Raw genomic sequence first — 19,395 nt, 5'->3', positions numbered from 1 at the left:
TAGATATCCCATGTATTCTGAGGTAGGGGGCCTAAACAGAATCATGTATCAGACATGCCCAAACTGGATTTTCTTCTCTTTGTACTTGTTTCTCAAGACTTACTTTCATAATTTAAAACTATCCACTTGCTTTTGAAGAACTTGCATCTACCTTGGGCTTTATGGGAACTGCTCCCTCCCACAGTCAAACACAGGATGTCATCTGAAACTATCCTATAATGGTTTGGAAGCCATACACACTGCCTCCTAGTTCCTTATGTTTAATGGTGACAGTGACATTCCTGCCCTTTCCCTTTCTTATTCCTCCATAAGCTCTGTCACAAAAGGTTGTATAAATCAGTAAAAAGAAGGATAAATTTCTTACCACCTGAAAGTACTACATTGGCAAATAATTCCCGTATTTGAAGGTAGTCCGAGTCTTCCCCTTCCCTATAAATGCTTGAAAAGCTGATGTGTATCAAAATATCTTTGGCAGTACTCCATGTTTAGGTCATTTATTGATAACTAGACTCCCTCTAGGCTTTGTTTTCAACCTCCATAGCATGTACTCTATTGCTGCTGCTTTTGAAAAGCTCAAAGATATGCTCAGTTTCAGAGACAATGTCAGGTGCTGCACAGTAACAAGAGACAACTCAGGCAACATTGAAAGACCTTTCAGAACACAAAGTTGTTGAACCATTTAAATTGTATTCCACTTTGAAATGTTAACATTGTATATGTGTGTGTGTATATAGATTGAAAATAGCAATCCTCAGTCAGTTAACCAAGACACAGAAGATACTTGCAGTCTAGATAAATTACATTTCATATAAATACATTCATGATTAAAAACAAAAATCATACAACCTTCCGACAGATTCAAGTGCAGGTAACTTTCTGACATACATTTAACTTCTGTGATACTAACAGGCTGACTAAGGGCTGCTTAATAGTGACCAGTTTTAAACACTGAAAAATGGGTAAGTAACGTAGCTCTAGGGCCAAGTCACTGAAGTTGCTGCTGGTATGGAAACTGTTTCCCACTGTCATAAACCAACTGTAGGTGTCTTAAGAAAAAATAACTTTATTTTTAGAAAAGCTATTTCTTTGTTCCTTTTAGTGACTGTTGTAGTTCCATGCACAGATACAACCAGCTGCATAAACCAAAGGTGGTTTTTTCCCTTTCCCCTTGGGAGCTCTTGGAGGCTGAGCTGTGGCAGTGTTCTGGACTGGCCAGAGAAAGTTAAGCATGGAGAAGTTTGAAGTTGGTCCCAAGGAGAAGGGATGGTTTAGTTAATGAGCATATAGCCATGATTTATTTTTGACAACATCTGTTTGAACTGGAAGAAAAAATCCACATACATGCAATAAAGGGAAAACTTGCCCTGAAATTACAAGCCCGTGTGTTCAAGAGAAGCATCGTACAAAATCTTTTACTTTCTGTACAGTGACAATACCAAATAATTTTTCTTTTTAACCATCATATACACAACACAAATATTATGAATAGAAATCTATAAATACTTCAAAATGAACTTGTAATATATAGCAGTTGAGGGCCACAGCTGTACAAAATGTAAGCAACATATATAAAACGATTAAGAAAGTGCAAAGTAGAACAGTATCAAGAGCCTCCACTTTTTACAGCATTTATGGTTCAAGTGTGAAGAGCCAGCAGAGATGCAGAAGCTCAATTACAAGTCAAAAGAAGACACAGGATAGCATTCTGCACACAAAATAATGAACATTATTAAATTATTATCTTCCCACTTCTTCACACCTATGACTTCCAGTTAACAAGAGAGCATTTTTATATTGAATTTCTGTAAAGAGTGATTTGTCCCTTTTTACAAGTTCCATAAAACAGATTCCCTGGCCACAGGCTCCTTTTCTGTAAGTAAAACAAGACTCCATGGGGAAACTGCTGTTGGTTTCTGGTTGCTGTGTTACGCTCAGTGTATCAGAAAGGTGAACAGAAATACCTTTCCATGGAGTAAACACACACATTTAGGCCCTGATCCTCTACATTAAATACAGGTAACTCACATGGAGGGTATAGAGGATCAGTGCCTTAAAAACAAGGTCACCAACCACCTCTTTAAAAAAAAAGAGGCCCAACTGAAAAAAACATGTCCTTTGAGTTTCAAATCTGCTCAGATACACCTGCCCATCCCTTTCACCATTGTTTGCCAGCCAAGATGCAAGTTTTGCATTCTGCATTCAGGTGATGCTTCCTTATCAGCACCTTGCTGCAAGTCTTTGTTTTCTTTTATGTCCTAGGAAAGCTCTGCTGGAATTAAAATACAGGGGCAAGTAAAAACTTAAATTTGAGTTGGAAGTTGAAAGAATTAATTCAATGCTCTTGAATGAAATTTCAAATACCTCGGGTTTAGAAAGCTTTTCAGTTCACCTTTATTTCAGTAAGTGTACTTTAATATTCTTTTTAGGCACTGTAAATATTTAAGAGAGTAACTGATGTGAAGAAGACCCCATTGTCATTATTAGTGATCTCTAGCAACTCCTTGACTAATGCTGTCATTTTGGTTTTATTTTTAAATGGAGAAGGTTAAGCTTTAAGTACTCTTTCCTCCTTTGCTAGGTATCTTATTGCAACAGAAGAATCATCTTATTACACTTTTTCCTCTTTGGAATATGAGCCAGACTGCAGAATGAATTAACAAGAAGTTGCAAGCAGTCTGAGTATGCTAGAGAAACAATAATAATAACATTACCTGGTCACACTGCTTCACATACTGATGTCTGTCTCAAATCTGGAGATGATCACATGAAACTCTATGAAGACCATCAGTGTCTAGTCTGCTAATAATTAAGAATTCAGAGTCTAAGATATTCTCTGTGGTACTCAATAGAGATTATGGAAACACTTATCCATTTGGTGTATTTGCTGAATGTGTGATATCTACAGTATACACAGACATCCAAAACTGAGGCATGAGAAGGAACCATCTGCACCACTGTCTGGTCAATGCATCCTGTTTATTTGCCTCCATACATTCTTTCGATGTCGTTGAGGTAATGGTTTTTCAGTTCTTTCCTTTTCAGCTTGAAAGCATCTGTTACCAACCCAGTCTCTGGGGTCCACGGTTCAGGGCTTAACCGTACTTTGATAGGTATTTCAAACCTTTCTAATTTCACTGCAGGGACAAGAAGAAACAAAAGCATAACTATGATTACACAGCCAAATGAAACACTAATTCGTGCTACCTGAAAATCTATGGTGAGCACCCTGGATAAAATAAAGTGACTTTCCTGTGGTTTTGTTAGTCACTTATTTTTCACTTCATCTGGAGGCACATGCACAGCCTCACTACAACCAAAGCTGCTTCTGTCCCTTGCCCAGAAAAGAGACCAAAGGGGTGAAAGCAAGGGAGGAGGGAGTTAACTGCGTGAGGGAGAGGTCTGGAACAGGGCAGGGAGCAGTACTTGATGGACTCTGCTATCAGCTCCTGTATATAGGCCTAGAATGAGGGATCCTATGTACACAGACTTGTAGATGACTGTCTTAGGCCAACTTCTGGAAGTGCAGCCTCCAGGCAGCAGCAAGTGCAAGACAGGTGGGATCTCTGGCTTTTAAGTCTGTCCCCAGGAGCTCTTCGGTCTCTCTGACTTCAACCTTGTATTGCAATGTACTGTTTCATCTTTAGATATTTGCTTGCTTGTGATGAAGGTGCACTATGTTCTGATAACAATGAGAACAGTCTCTTTTAAAACAGTTTTGGAAGAGAGTTTCCAATAAATTAGTTGCATGTCAACGATAGATGACTGTCTAGAAGGTAGAAAGAATGTATAAGCAAACATTTTGAACAAACAAAGCTATATGGGTAGCAATTTTCCTAGCTCATGATGGAAAAAACCCATGAATTAAAATGTTAAAACCCAAGTCTGAGACCTCCAGGTTAATTTATTGTTTTAAAAGGCAAGACTTAATGGTGCCTTCATTCTTGTTTTCAGAAGAGAGATTCTTCCATCTAAAGTCTGAGAAGTGCTCAGCATGTGCCTAAGTCCAGTTTTATTATTCCTTTTATGAGGTGCCAAGTGCTTTAGAGACTTTTTTCCCCCAGTTATTTTGTTAATTTTTGGCCCTATAAAGGACTGGTGAGGCTTTTGATCATTCAGTACCCCAGCAAGGAACTGCAGGCTTTTAAGTCGTCGTAACCACAAGAACTGTAGCAGCTCAAAGCTGTAGGGGACAAAGTTGCATGGAGGGAAACAAAGCTTTGAAATCTCTTGCTTAACTAGTTTTCTAACCAGAAAATATCTTGTAACTTCCCTTCCAAACTGGAAGGATCATATTTGAACTGTATTAGACAGGCAACCTGCCATAGCATTTAGTTGGAAGAAGTCAGATTTCTTTTAGAAAATCAAAAGATGTAAAGCAGTTCACACAACCAAAAAGCATGTCAGTTCCTGAGGTGACAGGGAACAGTCTGATGTGGTCTTTGCCTCTCATTAAACTAGGATTTGGCAGATACAGAGGCAACAGGAAGAAGGAAAAGCAGTGAGGATAACAGAGCACTTCGGCTGGATAAGCACCCCGCAACTGGGTAGCACAACCTGCTGCTTTACTTACTCTTGTTGGCCACTTCTTTGATCTCCCGCAGTATTTCAGCTTCCATCGTAGGATTGTTACAAATATCTACCCAGGTTCCACTGATGCCTTTCTGCTCAGCTAATGCTGTCAGCTTCTTTTGATTAGGAACCACAAAACTGATGACATAGGACTGGTCACTGCCACAGGAGGGCGAGAGAAGGAAGGGAAAAAAAGATCCAAAAGCTTTAGACTTTCATTTTGGAATATAAAATGCTGACTTGATGTTGGATACACAGATCTGTACCCCTTTTTGAACTGTGCTTAGTCCCCCACACAGAATCCTTCTTGCACGTTAAGTCTTCACAGGTGATGACTTACTAAAAGGATTCTAAGTTGTCTTACAGTGTTAGGTTTGATCAGTATCATGCTTTGCTGTAATTCCACGAGTGTACATTGGTTTAGCTTCCCAACTACATCTGGTGTTTAACTACTTCTCTTCAGTTTCCCTCCATGCAGTGTGTTTAATTCGGGAGGAAGGTGAGGAGAGGACTGGACTATTTCCAAAACTCAGCAGAGAGCTTTGGATTAGGTACAAAGTGTCCAGATTAACTTTTCTCTGATATTCTGACAGAAAGCCAAACACATTAAATATGATACTTATTTGGGATGGAACTGGAGTGTATCAGGACAGGAGAAATGCCAACAGAAAAACATAAGTTATTTCTTCAAGGTTTAGGGATTTTGGGTACCTGTGCTACTGCAGAGATGCTGTTTATAACTTGCACTCTGGTAGGGGCATTTGCTCAATGGAAACCATGAAAAACTATAGTATATCATCAGAGAAGGGGGTCAGAGCCTGTTTCCCCTAAGTGGAGTTTCTGCATTAACATCCCTTTTACCTTTTGGCATAGGCACAGATATTGTCAATCAGTGGACAGTTCTTCAGCGCTGCCTCTACTTTGCCCAGAGATACATATTCCCCTGCTTGTAGCTTTACCAAGTCTTTCTTACGATCTAGGAGGCGAAGGGAAGGAAAAGAAAAGCTTGTTCCAGTTAAACTTTTACATTTGCACAGATTGATTTGTAAAGCTGCTATATGCATGTTTAGTGCTATGCAAGTTTCTTAATAAACATGTATCAAAGCATCCAGTTACAAATTTAAAGCAGCTAACAGCATATACATACACTGCCAAGAGAGACTTGTGTAAATGAGGTTATATAGCGCTATGCTGCTTGTCACACAACTTTATATAAAAGGGGGAGGGACTCTGACTTTAAAGCTTAGTTTTTGGTATTTATTACAAATCTTACATTTATTCTTTAAAGTCCACACTCTACATTTAGATAGTGATAATGTCAAAGGAAACAGCATCACTTCCAACATTTTCTACAGCTGTGAGGGCTTCTGGGAGCGTGTTTTACACTGTGATTCTGTAAGCAGGTAGCCTTAAGCAGATTAGCCCTGCCGGGCAAAGCCAACGGGATTAGTAGCAGGCTTAGAATTATGTTTAGTCAAGGTCTTGTAACAGATGAGACACTCAAAATTGAGGCCAACCTATGATCTGCAGACAGCCATCGGGATGAAATTCTCCTATATCTCCTGTACAGAACCATCTCTGTCCGTTCTCATCAATGGAGAAGTCTTCTGTTGTCTTCTCTTCGTTTTTAAAATAGCCCATTGAGACGTTGGGGCCACCAATTATAATTTCTCCTCTGGGATTAGGCTTGTCTTTATTAGTGTAGCCTCCTGAAAACAAGAAAATCCCCACAATTATTTTTAACTTGTATATTCTGTTGCCAAGAAAAATATTTCTTGAACCTCACCTTGAAGTTAATGCAGACATTGGTGACTGTTTACTTCCTATGCTACACCTTGCTAAGCAGACAGGCAAAGAAACCAGCTGAGCAGTGGCTGAAGTAGTTACTGTGAAATCAAAACATTTAATACTCTCACCTTCTTGCCAGTCTCTCAACTTTATTTCACAACAAATAAGAGGGGCTCCAACTCTGCCAGTACTGTAGTCAGCAACTTAGGGAGAGAAGAAGGAAGAATACAAAGATTTTTGTCATTTGAAATGTAAACTCAAACCATACATAAGGTGATATCTCAAGTTATGTCATTACAGTGAAGAACTGCAGCTATTTTGACCTTACAAAAAGCCCCACCAAACCCTCATATGTATCTATATCTTAAATTACGAATTTCCAGAAGCATTTTAACTACCTTCTGTAATTGTTCCAGCTCCACACGTTTCTGTTAGTCCATAGCCTTGACCAACAGGACAGCAAAAGCAGATGTTCATGAATCTTTGTGTCTGAGGTGAGAGTGGTGCTCCTCCGGACAGCATCATACGGACATTCCCTCCCAGTAGTGCTTTTACTTTTTTGAACAATAGTCTTGAAAAAAAGAAAAAAGCACTGAACATCACTGACTCAGCTCACTTGTGTAAAAAGACACAAACCTTCTTCTTCCTTCCCATCTGGAACACCTTCAACATTAACTTAATCCCCCATGTTTTGGACAGCAGGGATAATCAACAACGTTCCCTCTTGTGTAACGCTTGAAGATGCCAAAATTCCTGCAAGTTAACTAAACAAACATTCCGATTTTACTGCTAAAACCGAATCTGATGAAAGCTGACTAGTCGGCTGCTCTGAAGATGAGTCATTCCTACCATTACGTAGCTTATCCTTTTCCAGTAAGAACTCAGATTATTTCAGTTAGTCATTAGATGATGTTAGCATCTTGGATGAGAACTTAGATGATTATTCTTTTAGACTGTCTTAAGAAATCACAAGGGAAAAGGTGAGTGATACTGGACTGTGGATTATACTTACACGTTACACAGAGGTGCATCGTAACCCCTCTTGATTTGTTCCAGTTTGTAGTCGTAGCCTATCTTGAACAGTGTTCTCTGAATATAGTTCATCTCTTGAACTTTGCTCATGACATTTTTATAAATTCTGTCCATGATTTCCTACAAGTGTTAAGGAAGGAAAGTTGCCATTGAGAATAGACTAGCATGTGTAAATTAAATTCCATGTTAAAATAATCCCCCTTTATTACTCTACCTTTAAAATGGATAGTACAGTAAGAGAGAAAATGTCTGTATCATTGGTTAGGCAGTGATGTAAGGCCTTTATTGTGTGACCAGTTAGTCCATTTATAGACAATCACAGCTTGGAGCTATTTGAAACGGGTGGCATGAAGTCCCAAAAATGCAGTAGAGAATTAGCCACTTTGCCTGACTTTTCTCCATTTGCTTTTTTCTCCAAGACCCAGTATGAGCAGGGAGGCAGAACCCCCGTGCTGTAGTATGTACCTTCTCTTACAGAACTTTGCCTGAGTTAGGCAGATGGGTAAGTCAAGGGCAAGTAATTGAGTAGCACTGTGGGTCTTTGCATACTGCAGTCATTCAGAGCACCACCTGCATTTCTACAAATGCCTTTCCAAACCTCCCGTGTGGTTTTAAAACACTTTCCACCCTCCATTCTGAAGATGTTGAGTAACATGCCATAGTGTCATAAACTTGCCATGTTCCGTGGTTTGTGTTGTCAGTAGCACCTTAAGCTGTACAAACTGATTTGGAAGACTGAGGTTTAGCTAAGTCTCTTCACTTGCATATGCCATGCACAGTTCATCATACTTCTGGGTCTTGATGCTGCACTTTATCCAAAACAACTGGCAAGCACAAGCAGTGAAGGGAGAGTTTTCACTTCACTGCTTCCTTTTTGAAAGCTTTTTGACTTTCAAAGCAACACAGATCCAGTAATTTTAGTTCCCTGACAAAACCAGCCCACAACTCTGTCACGGGCAAATGTACTCCCATTAAAATAATAAGCTTATAATCACTCAAATAAATAGTGTTCAGACTAGTGAAGTAGCTAACAGAATAGAATAAAACTAGGGATTTGCTGCAAGTTTGTTTTACAAAGCACAGTTACGTTAATAATACATTCTGCTTTTTTAATGACAGTTACACATTAACTGGGAAAAATGTGAGTAAATAGATTTTTCTGAACAAGATAGAAAACTTTTTGCTACACATCTGCTTCTGCATACTCACAGGCACAGCTGCCATCAATGTAGGTTTAAGTACAGTACAGTCTCCTTTGCTTCCCTTCTTAATTTTACTTGACTGTAATAAGGAAAAAAAGTCAATTTATGAAGCTGAAAACCAAGCAGCCCTTCAGAAAAGAACTAAAAAAGTATGGAACTATATTAGCATTGTCATTTAAGTTGCCTTTCCTGCCTATCTCCAACACACATTTCTGGTGTAAGTTTTTTTTCTCCATTAGGATAAGCCTGATAAACAACAATTTAAACCCAAACACTGGCTGCTTTATGAGCCCAACCTTGTTAAGTCTACATTGTGTATCTTTCTCGTTTCCTCCCACTGCTACTTGCTTTCTTCTGTCTTCCTCCAAGAGGTTTTGTTTTTGCCTGACGCAATCTCTATACCAGCAAAACATACAAAAGCATTCTTTTCCAGCTTAATTTGCTCTTATTCACCTTAATTGTTAAATGGAAAAAGTCAAAGGGCTAAGTAGAAGAGCTACATTAGCTGGATAAAGAACTGAAAGTGAGACCATGCATTTAAAATCACTTTAAGCAGTCTTACATTCAGCTAATCTATCCATAACTGTTCTTATCCTGGTATCCTGTGGACAGTGTTATAGGTATTTATTAGGTTTTCTTTTAGGTTTCTTAAGTGTCATAAAAACAAAGGTTTTAAGAAGATGGATACGGTCTGACCCGCTGCTGGAGTTCAGCAGGAGCGTTAGTTAGCATCGTGTTCTGTAAAAAAACCTCCTAGGTTTCTGAAGTGTGCCACATACATCACCACTTCCCTAATGAAAGAGGATAGCTGAGCAAGGAGAATACAGCCTGCAAAAGCTAAAGTTTGCTTTTGCTTCCCCTCCACCCCTCACCTGATCCGATAGTGTGAGCGGAGAGGAATAGCCAATCCTGCAGCCGTAAGTGATGCAAGAAATTTCTGCTGTCAATTCTAACACATGGGCCAGAGGCAAATAACCAATGTAAGTATCCTTGGGTCTAGGAAAGGAAAGGATTGTCTAATTAACAATGATGCACAAGTGGACTGAAAATACTGTTTACCAATTTTATTGTGTGCTTATTCATTACTTTTTGAGAGTCTGGGACCACAGGTGAGGCTTATTCTCTGCACGCAAAAAGGTGTCATTTCAATCCACAGGTTACAGATAAAATCCTACCTTACTGAAATCAGTGAGAATACAGGATTGGCCTTGCTTTCTAGGAAACTCAAAGATTCCTTAGTGCTCAACTGCTGTTTCCTCTCCTTGTGGAAGATTTCATCCAGGTATGAAATTAAGGATGAAATCACTATAATTTTAAAATAGTCACCAATGAGTTACAAATCCTTAACAGTCATCACAGCATCTCCTTCTAAAATACATTAGTAGAAAGAGTACTGAAGTACTGAGTCTTATTTCAAGAAGTAACTTCTCAGAGGTTTCTGAGCAAGAAACTTAGAGCTGTCACTTGACAGAAGCTTTCAGCATCAAGTCAGAACTGGTTTTATGTCCTATCAGAAAAGGAGTTTAGCAATATATCGTATTTCTGCTGTTGAAGCCTTTGTGAATGCAGTCACAAAACACACTCACATCCATGAAAAAAATTCCTCCAAATATTAGTGAGCAGATTTCCAGCTGTTTGTTACTATTGCCGGTGCACAAGCTGCTTCTCTCCTGCTCAGTTAGTGAAGTGTACTTGAGCTGATTTTGCTGCATGTGCACCATCCAAGAGTGGTGTCTCTAGATCAATGCATGTCTGTTCCCAAAGGGATTCTAGATGCCTGAAAACATCTAAAAAATAAATCCCCAAATTTGACTAGATGAAGAATCTCCTCTGGCAGCATCTTCTGATGTAAAAATACATCACAGACCTAAAGCCTAAGGGTACTAATGAAGTAGAAGCAGCATGTGAGGGGGTACTTCCCAAACAACAGAGTATGCTCAAACACAAGACACTTCTTGTAAATGAAAGGTTAGTAGGCTCACAATAAAATGAAGAAAGTTTATAACAGCTGATGCCAGCAACAGCCTTTCTGTAAGTTTGTGTACTTTGGGAGGTTCTGGTTCATCTTTCTGCATACATGACACTAAGTGTTCCTTACCCCAGCCCAGGTATTCTCTCACACTGTCCCGTCATTCCAGCTATTAAGTTTTTATGCATCATCATCACTCCTTTGGGTCTCCCAGTAGAGCCACTGGTGTACATCACTAAAGCCAAGTCTGTAGGAACAGGTCTGCTTGGCAGAATGCTTGCTACAAAATGCAAGAGAAAACAACAGTTTAGAAAGTAATTAATCCATCTGAAAATATCTTTGTTCAGCCAGTGTCAAACAGGCACTTCACAAAGGCAAGCACAACGTGCTGCTAAATGGTTGATGCAGGTGAAGGTAGTGGCTTGTTCTGGAGAGGCAGATTTTGAAAGGAATGACAAGTATTTAGGCATCTGCACAATCTGGGTGATACTTTTGCCATTATGTCTCATAGCTGACTAAAAGTTTCATCAGAAAAGCCTTCTGAAGACCGAATAGACCTGTCAAGGGCAGTGAAAGGGAGAAATACAGTTACTGGTGAGAAACCACAGGTTGGAAGGGGAAAAAAAGTAAAAAACCCACAAACCAATAAAAGCTGCAAGTCAGCTGTTCAGTCACTCACTCTTACAAAGCCAAGGTCGTAGAGCTAAGACTGCTTTTTTTGCAGTAAGCTTACAACACTTTTTGTTTTAACCTCTTGGTACTTATTCAGATGAACTTTATTTGCTTTCATAGCTTTCACAGCTACAGAAGCAGCAAAAGTGTCTGCAAGGGAAGTAGTGTTTTTAGGGAAGAAAGAAACCTCACACAAAACACCACTGCTCAAGGTAACTGCTGGTTTGTAGCAGTACCTTAAGCTGATCAAAGATAAGCAGCTGTAGAGACTGTGCTTCCCTGCAAAAAGCTCCTTTGCCAGTTTATCTCTTTTATTCGAGAGAGATCTGGCTAAGCAGAGACTGCTGATTTAAGGGGAAAAGATCATCAAGGTGGTTTTTCCTTATTAAGGCAGATGTTAACAGTCATTCCTGGCTGCCCAAGCTAGCAAGGGATGTACTAGTTATTCTGCTAGCCCAGTATGATTTTAGCTACAGATTGGTTAAAAAATGAAAGGCATCTTCAAGCCAAAAAGCACAAAAAAAAGCGGCTCAAGTGCTTTCTCTTTTCTTAATAGTGAAAATAACGTGAATAAAGGTGAAAGTAGCAGAAAATGGAACACTTGCTGCACCAAATTCTAGTTCACCTAATTTTTAACTTCTAACCAGAATAATTTACAGTTTTATGCTGAAATATCTGACACTTGACCCAAGATGCTGAACAATAAATAGAAGTGGTTGAAACTAATTTTCCATGTATTTAAGGGAAGCCAGAGGATGAACTGGGAATCTGCCACTGCCTTTGTGTTCGGGAGTTGCATGGGTGGGTTTCATCCTGCTCTGCATACCTCTTAGAGTAGGTCTGATTTCACTGTTAACATTGCTTGATTAGCCTCTGAAGTGATTCACTTACAGTTTTCTGGTTTGGCTCCCAGCTCCTCCACTGTCTGCATACTATGAATCTCCACTTTTTCTGGGTATTCTGATTTATTGATCGTTTTCTTGTCCACGTAAATGATGTGTTTAAGACAGGACACTCGTGGCAATGCAGTCTACAAGAGAAATGAAATCTTTAGCACTGGCTGCACTTGTAAAAATACTGTAGCCTTGCTTGTAAGCAGGTGAAGCTGGTACCAAATTACCTTAAGTTTACTCTCCAGAAGTTCTACACTAGTGACCAGATACGACGCTCCACACTCATTGAGACCATAGGTTACTGCCTCTTCACCCAGGGTGGCATACAAGGTAACAACTGTCAGGAGAGGGAGAACACGTTAAAGTAAGTGTTAAAGTAACACTAAAAAGCAAAAGCTCTTGCTTTAGCTTACTGGAATGCATTTTGGGAGGAGCAGAGGGGGATGAAATTATCTCAAGGGGGAATTTTGTAATTGAGAAACAAAACAGCTTTTCTTTTTTCCACATCAGAATTTTATGTCACAAGAGACTTGTGGAATGAGGAGGACAGTTGTATAGGAAGCGTTTCTTTTACCAAGGCTGTGATGAAACACTGGAACAAGGCTTCCTAGAGAGGTTGATGCTTCGAGTCTGTCAGTGTTTAAGAAGTATTAGGACAATGCCCTTAAAGCACGTTATTAACTTGTGGCTGGGAACTTGCACTAGATGATCACTGCAGGTCCCTTCGAACTGAAATAGTCTATCTATGCTATAGAAGAAGAGAAGCATCAGAACAGAGAGGTGCACCAAAACTCAACAATAATGCACTAAGCAATTACACAGTAAAGCAGCTGAGATGGTGTGTTCTGCCCCTCAGCTCTTTGCAGGGGCACTGAGGTGACACTTTTTGCAGGGCACTGCTCACAGCTCTGTACTTCCACAAGCAGCTCTTTCAGCAGTGTCAGCTACTTTGCTTGTTCCCATGAAATTATTGATGGGGGCAAGGTGGAGAATCAGACTAAGCAATCAGACTGTTCTTTATGTTGCATGATTATTTTTAACCCTGACTGGCTACAGTGACGTCTTTAAGCACTTCACAGGCACCAAGGAGTTTGTCTCTTCCCATCATCTCTATTGAAAAAAACCCCAGCCTTCCGTTAGTATTGTCTGCTGTCTCAAACCTTAACATGCAAAGACCATTAAAGACACTTAATATTCTTGTGAAATAGGATTCATGTGGAAGGGACAAAGAGAGAGAAATGTTATATAGCTGGTTCTTCCTGCCTCTCAAAGCATGAGGATCAAGACCAAATTAACCATCCTCTCCTACTTCAATCGCAATGCCAGCTCTTGCATTATTGCCCTTTAACAGCCCCTCTGCATGCTCTGTTGTGTGGGCTTCAGCTACCACTAGCAGTGGAAGAAAAAGAGGCAGCCTCTACTGCAAGCAAACACATAAAGCAGCAACAAAAACACGCCGTGGGTCACAGGGTGTTGTATGCAGACCAGGCATGTGAGTGCATAGTCACCTTTGCTACTTCAATGAGAAGTCTGTATGTATTAAGTCAGATTAGAGATTTTTAGCAGCTTAAATGAAATTAAAGAAAAACCCCACATACATAATTGTAATGAACTTGAGCAGCTTAAAATGTCAACAAAACCCTCTCAGAATAGCATATGATTTTGATTACCATTCTTCTGTCAGCTGTTTCATGTCTCAGATGCAGGACACAGACAGAAAATACTATACAAACATTCCACATTCTGAGGAACACAACTACTGACATCTTCAGAGTACTTAAGAAAACCTCAGTAGTGACCATGCTGTTCTGTCATTCTAACATCTAGAATGTTACAACAATAAAATCAGAAAAAACTCTTTTGTAAGTATGAGAAGTTAATTTTAGGGATCTCTGCAATACATAGGCTAGACTGGAAACTTCTAAGCATCCGATCATAGGCAGAGTAAGTTTATGCAGTTCTTATACCATCATTGACAGGACTGGCAGATTGAAAGGACTTCAGTGGCCAAACCAGTGCAGAGAAACAGTTCTAAAATACACTAGAAGTAAACAGACTCAGCACTCACGAGGAAAGCTGTACTTGAAGCAGGTCAGAGCTGTGATCATCCATTCTGCTCGGGTCTCACAGAATATGACAACGGTACTTCTCGGGGTCAGTCCCAGGGCCATCAGTCCACTCCCCAAACGATTCACTTTCTCATTTACTTCTTCATAGGATAACCATCTGTAGGTCCCTAAAATTAACTGGTGAGGGGGGGAGCAAAAAAAATAGTAATGACAAGAAGCTGCTGGTACAGTGAGTTGGTGCATAATACTATAAGCACACACACTGCCATTCATCAAAAGGAAAACCAGAATGCTGAGACCGCCGTTGTTGAGGCAAGATGCAAACAGCTCCAACTCAAATCAGAATTAAGTAGAGGATGGAAGTTTTACCTTTTTGAACACTTTTCCATTTGGTTGCATTTCATTTTCTTCACTCAGTATCTCTCTGGTCCCAAGACAGTCCTTCTTCCCAAACTTTGCCAAAGCATAGTCAAACAGCTTGTCCAACGTGTCAGCTCCGGGAATGTTTATGTTTGCGAGTGAGTCGAGGTGAGTGACAGAACGATAGGGGCTCCCAGGTTTGTCCGAGATGGGTTTAGCTTTTAAACGTTTTGCCATAGCCTTTTTCTTCTTAGCATTGGTAAGAAAATACCAGGGAATAAATACAAGCACACTGTACAGGGATATCAACAAGTACACAGGCAGCAAGAGAACGGCACGTACTTCTAGCCTAAGTTTCATTGTGGGTATTAAAGAAACCCAAAAATCTCTGATTGTGTTCTGAAGCAGGCAAGAGCAAAGCAGCAGTGCAGTATGGCGTAGGAAGAAGCAACAGTGAGTGAAGCTTTGGTAGAACTGTTTCAGAGCAGCTGTTAAAATTTTAGTAACCTGTGAGAGCCCGCAGTGGACACCTGTGGGTGAAGACCAGAGCCAAGCAGAGAGCAGGGGAAAAAAAAGAAAAAATAATTAGTAATGTTGCAGTCAGTTCATTAGTTTTAGTCCTTCTAAGAGTTCACTTCAAACACACCAAGACAAAGGAGACTGAAGTAACTGACGTGAGGGATGTAGGCTGCGTGGTATAGCAGTGTACTGCTCTGAAGATGGAGGAGGATGGATCTTTTCCATACTTGTTTGTTGCATCCACAAATATTTACTTTGAAAAGACTTCTCCCCACTATCTCTGTCTGAATAGTTCAGGGCTGTGGAGATGAAGTTTGTCCTTCACAGCATAATATTGTGTTTAAGCTAGTTGAGTAATGCTACGACGGTGTAATTATGGGAAAGGTCGCCAGTTGTTTTCCTCCTAAATATTTGTTCTACAGAGAAAATATACAGTAGTGCACTGCTTTTCAGAATATTTTATCAATTTATATTCAGATTAAAATGGTACAGAGTCTTAGCACAGAGTCCTCAAAAGTCTACATGTTGTAATCTAAAAACTACAGATATAAGTCCCAAACTGCTTCATTAACTTTGCAACAGAATTTTTAATCTATTGCTTTTCAACTGTGGATGGCAGCCTCTTGGAAAAGGATTTTGGAGAGGGGCTTCTTTTCCCTCTCCAAAAACTACTTCAATAGCTACATTCAGAACTTGAGGTATGGAAAATGGAATCCAATTTAATACAATTTAAAGCATAATTTGGCAAGATTTTGTCTGTATGTCACGAATCCTTCTTCATTAAGGAGAACTGGGCCTGAGTAAACACCAAAGGTGAGGGGAGAAAACCAGAAACATCACAGTAAGATGTGGTTGTGGCCAGCCCACTGGTCTGTAACTAGTTTGCACTGCCACCTAAAAGACAGAGGTTCTTACCTTCATCTGGATGGCATGCAAACACACCAGGAGCAATGCACACAGCAGGAAAAGGCAAAGATGCAGTAGCAAAAGAGCAGTACCCCAGATACAGAGTGTGCAACGCTGACTAGCTTATCACAAAGCCCTCTCTTTCAGGGACAGAATTTGATAAACAGAAAGAATGAGGAAAGGGAGATTTTCAGGGCTCTGTCAAGAATTAACACGGGCACACCTCATAATGTATCTTATTAATGTATTTGCCAGCCTCAGGTGATGAGAGAGGCTAAAACTAACATTTCAAGTTAAACAAGACAGAACAGAAATCTATTAATAAGTTGGTGGGGTTTTCAATAAGAATCCCAACATCTGCAGTTGTAGCCAATATCAACAGCATTTAATGGAATGTAAGATTGAGATCTGCACGTACTTAATATGATCATCACATGATTTATTTTAATTAAGTCTATAGAATAAAATAACTGAGTGATAACGTACTAAACTAAGCTCAGACTTGTTCAGAAAAGAGAGTATTCTGCACTTTTCTCTTTAGAAAAAGTGAATGCCACTTGCTTTTCAGAACATACATGCTCATTCTGCTCTAGTTAACCTCCTCATCACCAACTGCTCAGCAAACAAACATGGGCAGAAGTGAGATCACTTTATTGCTCTAAGCTCCAGTTCTCCAAAATGAAGGTTCATATTACAAATACTGGATGGTATTTTAATTCCAGTTAATTCAGTACTCCAAAAAGCAGCAGTTGAGCTTGTATTTAAAACAAAAGCCAGCCTTAGTGCTAAGACTACAGCAAGAAAATGTCAGTGCATGCCCGTGACTTGACATAATGCCACGTGGTAAAATAAACCCCACAGAGAACTCTCACTGCTCTTCACCTTTCAACAAAAAAAGCGTATGACCAGACACAAGGATTGGATAGAAAGCAGGCTTCTAGGACTAATGCAAACAATTTCATGTCATTAGACAGGACTGTAGCTTTTGTTCAGGCTGAGGAGCAGCTTTTTCAGAAGTAGTCTTACTAGTAAACAACTACATGCTAATAATCAAGAACTGACTAATTTAGAAGGGGGAGAGGAATGGGCTCTTGTTTACTTCAGTTCTTTGGCCAGTGTTTTGGAGTGACCACCACTACAAAAAGACATTAACTTTTCCATTTAACGTCCTGTACATTAATTTTGCAGATGATATTTAAGCTGTTTAGCAGCTTGTATAACGCTGAACAACCACAAGATTTTCAAAGTATTTTGTGTATCTGTTATTACAACAGATGCAAAGAAACAAAGAGAACATTTTCACACATTGATTTGCTTATTACTTTCCAATTAAATCTGTATTGACTAATGGTATCTATTCATATACACTTATGGCATCTGGCTATACTGAATTGAACTGAAGTCTCTGGGGTAAGAGCTGTCCCTTTTTTTTCTACAATATCTGAAAAGATGGGGACCTGCTCCTCTTGTCACCTGAGCCCTGACACAATGCAAATAACAAATTACAACAGTACTGTCATGATTTAGAAAGGTGTTTCACAAGACCCAATTCACTCTTTATTAATGATTATCGATACTAAGTCTTCAAAACAGAAGCAGGTTGCAGAAGAAGTTGTAAGACTGCTGGAAAGAGAACTGGGTTTGAAAAATTGCATCCTAGTGATGTTACCTAATACTCCTTTCTACATGCATGGTGTGTGGGTTTCTGTGAGATAATCTTTCAGCTGACTAAACGATAACACTCGAGTCACTGTTGAACCCTAATGCAAGGACTTTTACAGTTTACTGGAACAGGCTAAAAAATCTCATCAGAATGTTCAAAACACTGCCTGAAATAATATTGTAATGATAAAAAGGTCTTAATGGGAAAGAATGTTTTGTTCTAAAACTGACCTCACCCCCTGTTGAAATCACATGAAACATTTTCATTTGAAGTGAACGTACAAACACTTTGTACACTTGCAGCCACTGCTGCTAATGTTCACAAAGGTTGCATTGCTTTTAGCTTGAAACTTCAGGTTAATTTGAAATGCTTCTAAAAGTGTTTATAAAAAAAGATAACTTAGCTAATTTGTACGTGTTTGTAGTTATTGAAAATGTTTCTATCTTGACAAAAGTCAGTTGTAATTCTTAATAGACATCAGTTGGAAAAACTTAGTTCCAAAAAGATAAGCTTGGCTTTTCCCTTTGAACATAACTCATAAAAAACTCACACACAGAGGTATACTTACAAGGTATGTGACAGGGATGACTGAGGCTTTTTCAGTGTCAGCTGGATCTGTATTAAAACAGAAAAAGCGAATTAGAGGTCAGGGGTTTTTTTGCCTTGCAAAGGAGGAACCTTTAGAATTTCTACCCTAATGCTCCTGCAGAGGAAGAGCCTATGACTTTAGACAAAGGTGGCACATGCTACCCAGACAAGTGAGAGCAACAATATTATTGGACTTTGAGAGAGGATGAGATGCAATGTTCAACCTGATGCACTGCCAAAGGTACCTTCAAGGCGAGCCAACCTCGTGTCACTGAAGTGTAACAGTGATGTTCCCAGTAAACTTCTTGCTTCCTCACCAATTAAAGAAAATGTAACACTCACATGACAAATTTCACTGTATCAGAATAAAACTGTTATGCAATACTAGAATATTCAGGAGATGTAAAATTTGATATTGACTTAGTTCATTATTTCTCTTAATTATGCAGTGTAACTAGTCTATTTAGACCTTATCTATTTTGGAAACAGCAGAGCTTCTAATTCTTGATGTAGGAAATGGGCATTCCCAGCACCAGCACTCAGTGTGTGTCAGGCATGGCTACAGTCTGAGGAAAAAATGTGCCAAACAAACCAGATGTAGTTTCTTTCCTGGACAGCTGTGTTTTCAGCATCTCAGAAGGATTCTCCTCAGATGAATGAGAACTTTGAGATGATAACTCTCTAGACTAATTTATCATTTGGAATCATATGTTATAGTGTTCACATTAGATGACTCACAGGTAAATCACCTTTTTCCTTATTACTGTTACATGCTGGGTGTTTACAAGAAGTTCTATAGTCCAAGCTTACTACAGAAAGCAAATGACAGATGACAATGCTCATACAAGTGCTGACACTGGATTTTATGGACTGCCCCAGATGGAAGAGATGTTATTTGAGTATAATCTGATTGTAATATCATCAATTAAAAGCTTCAGACACAGATAATACGCTACAATCTACCCTTGTCCTGCAGCCAAGGCCACAGAACAAAGCTGGAAATCCGAGCACAGGTTCTAGAACAGAAGACACCCTTTTCTTTGTAATTCTTCATGAAAGTAGCTGAAAATCTAAGAAAATTGGCAACTTTTTTTTTTCTTAATGTAGAAAAATATCTTTTAAGTAGTCACAAAAGCTTGTGGGATTAAGTAAGAGAAAGAGTACA

The 19,395-nt window shown here is 39.4% G+C and overlaps 1 protein-coding gene across 6 annotated transcripts in view; it reads right to left on the bottom strand.

Moving 5' to 3' along the window:
• Positions 1-667: 667 nt before the first annotated feature.
• Positions 668-19,395, bottom strand: part of ACSL4 (acyl-CoA synthetase long chain family member 4) — a 36,572-nt gene continuing 17,844 nt past the window's right edge. For 3 of the 6 annotated variants that reach the window (XM_062006339.1, XM_062006341.1, XM_062006338.1), the window contains exons 3-17: positions 18,211-18,257; positions 14,564-15,084; positions 14,194-14,371; positions 12,353-12,462; positions 12,124-12,262; positions 10,690-10,840; positions 9,464-9,587; positions 8,599-8,670; positions 7,370-7,509; positions 6,756-6,928; positions 6,486-6,560; positions 6,087-6,278; positions 5,431-5,545; positions 4,571-4,728; positions 668-3,134 (exon numbers count right to left, since the gene is read on the bottom strand). In XM_062006339.1, the coding sequence (XP_061862323.1) occupies positions 2,977-3,134; positions 4,571-4,728; positions 5,431-5,545; positions 6,087-6,278; positions 6,486-6,560; positions 6,756-6,928; positions 7,370-7,509; positions 8,599-8,670; positions 9,464-9,587; positions 10,690-10,840; positions 12,124-12,262; positions 12,353-12,462; positions 14,194-14,371; positions 14,564-14,914 (2,136 nt within the window). In that variant the 5' untranslated portion in view covers positions 14,915-15,084; positions 18,211-18,257 and the 3' untranslated portion in view covers positions 668-2,976. The remainder of the gene's footprint in view (positions 3,135-4,570; positions 4,729-5,430; positions 5,546-6,086; positions 6,279-6,485; positions 6,561-6,755; positions 6,929-7,369; positions 7,510-8,598; positions 8,671-9,463; positions 9,588-10,689; positions 10,841-12,123; positions 12,263-12,352; positions 12,463-14,193; positions 14,372-14,563; positions 15,085-18,210; positions 18,258-19,395) is intronic. The other 3 variants (XM_062006343.1, XM_062006342.1, XM_062006344.1) reach the window with 2 other exon arrangements.

This window comes from Colius striatus, chromosome 13 (assembly GCF_028858725.1).
Source record: "Colius striatus isolate bColStr4 chromosome 13, bColStr4.1.hap1, whole genome shotgun sequence".
In the NCBI taxonomy this organism is placed as follows: Eukaryota; Metazoa; Chordata; class Aves; order Coliiformes; family Coliidae; genus Colius; species Colius striatus.
Note: the sequence above shows the minus strand (reverse complement) of the source record. Positions and strands in the feature narration are given on the sequence as shown.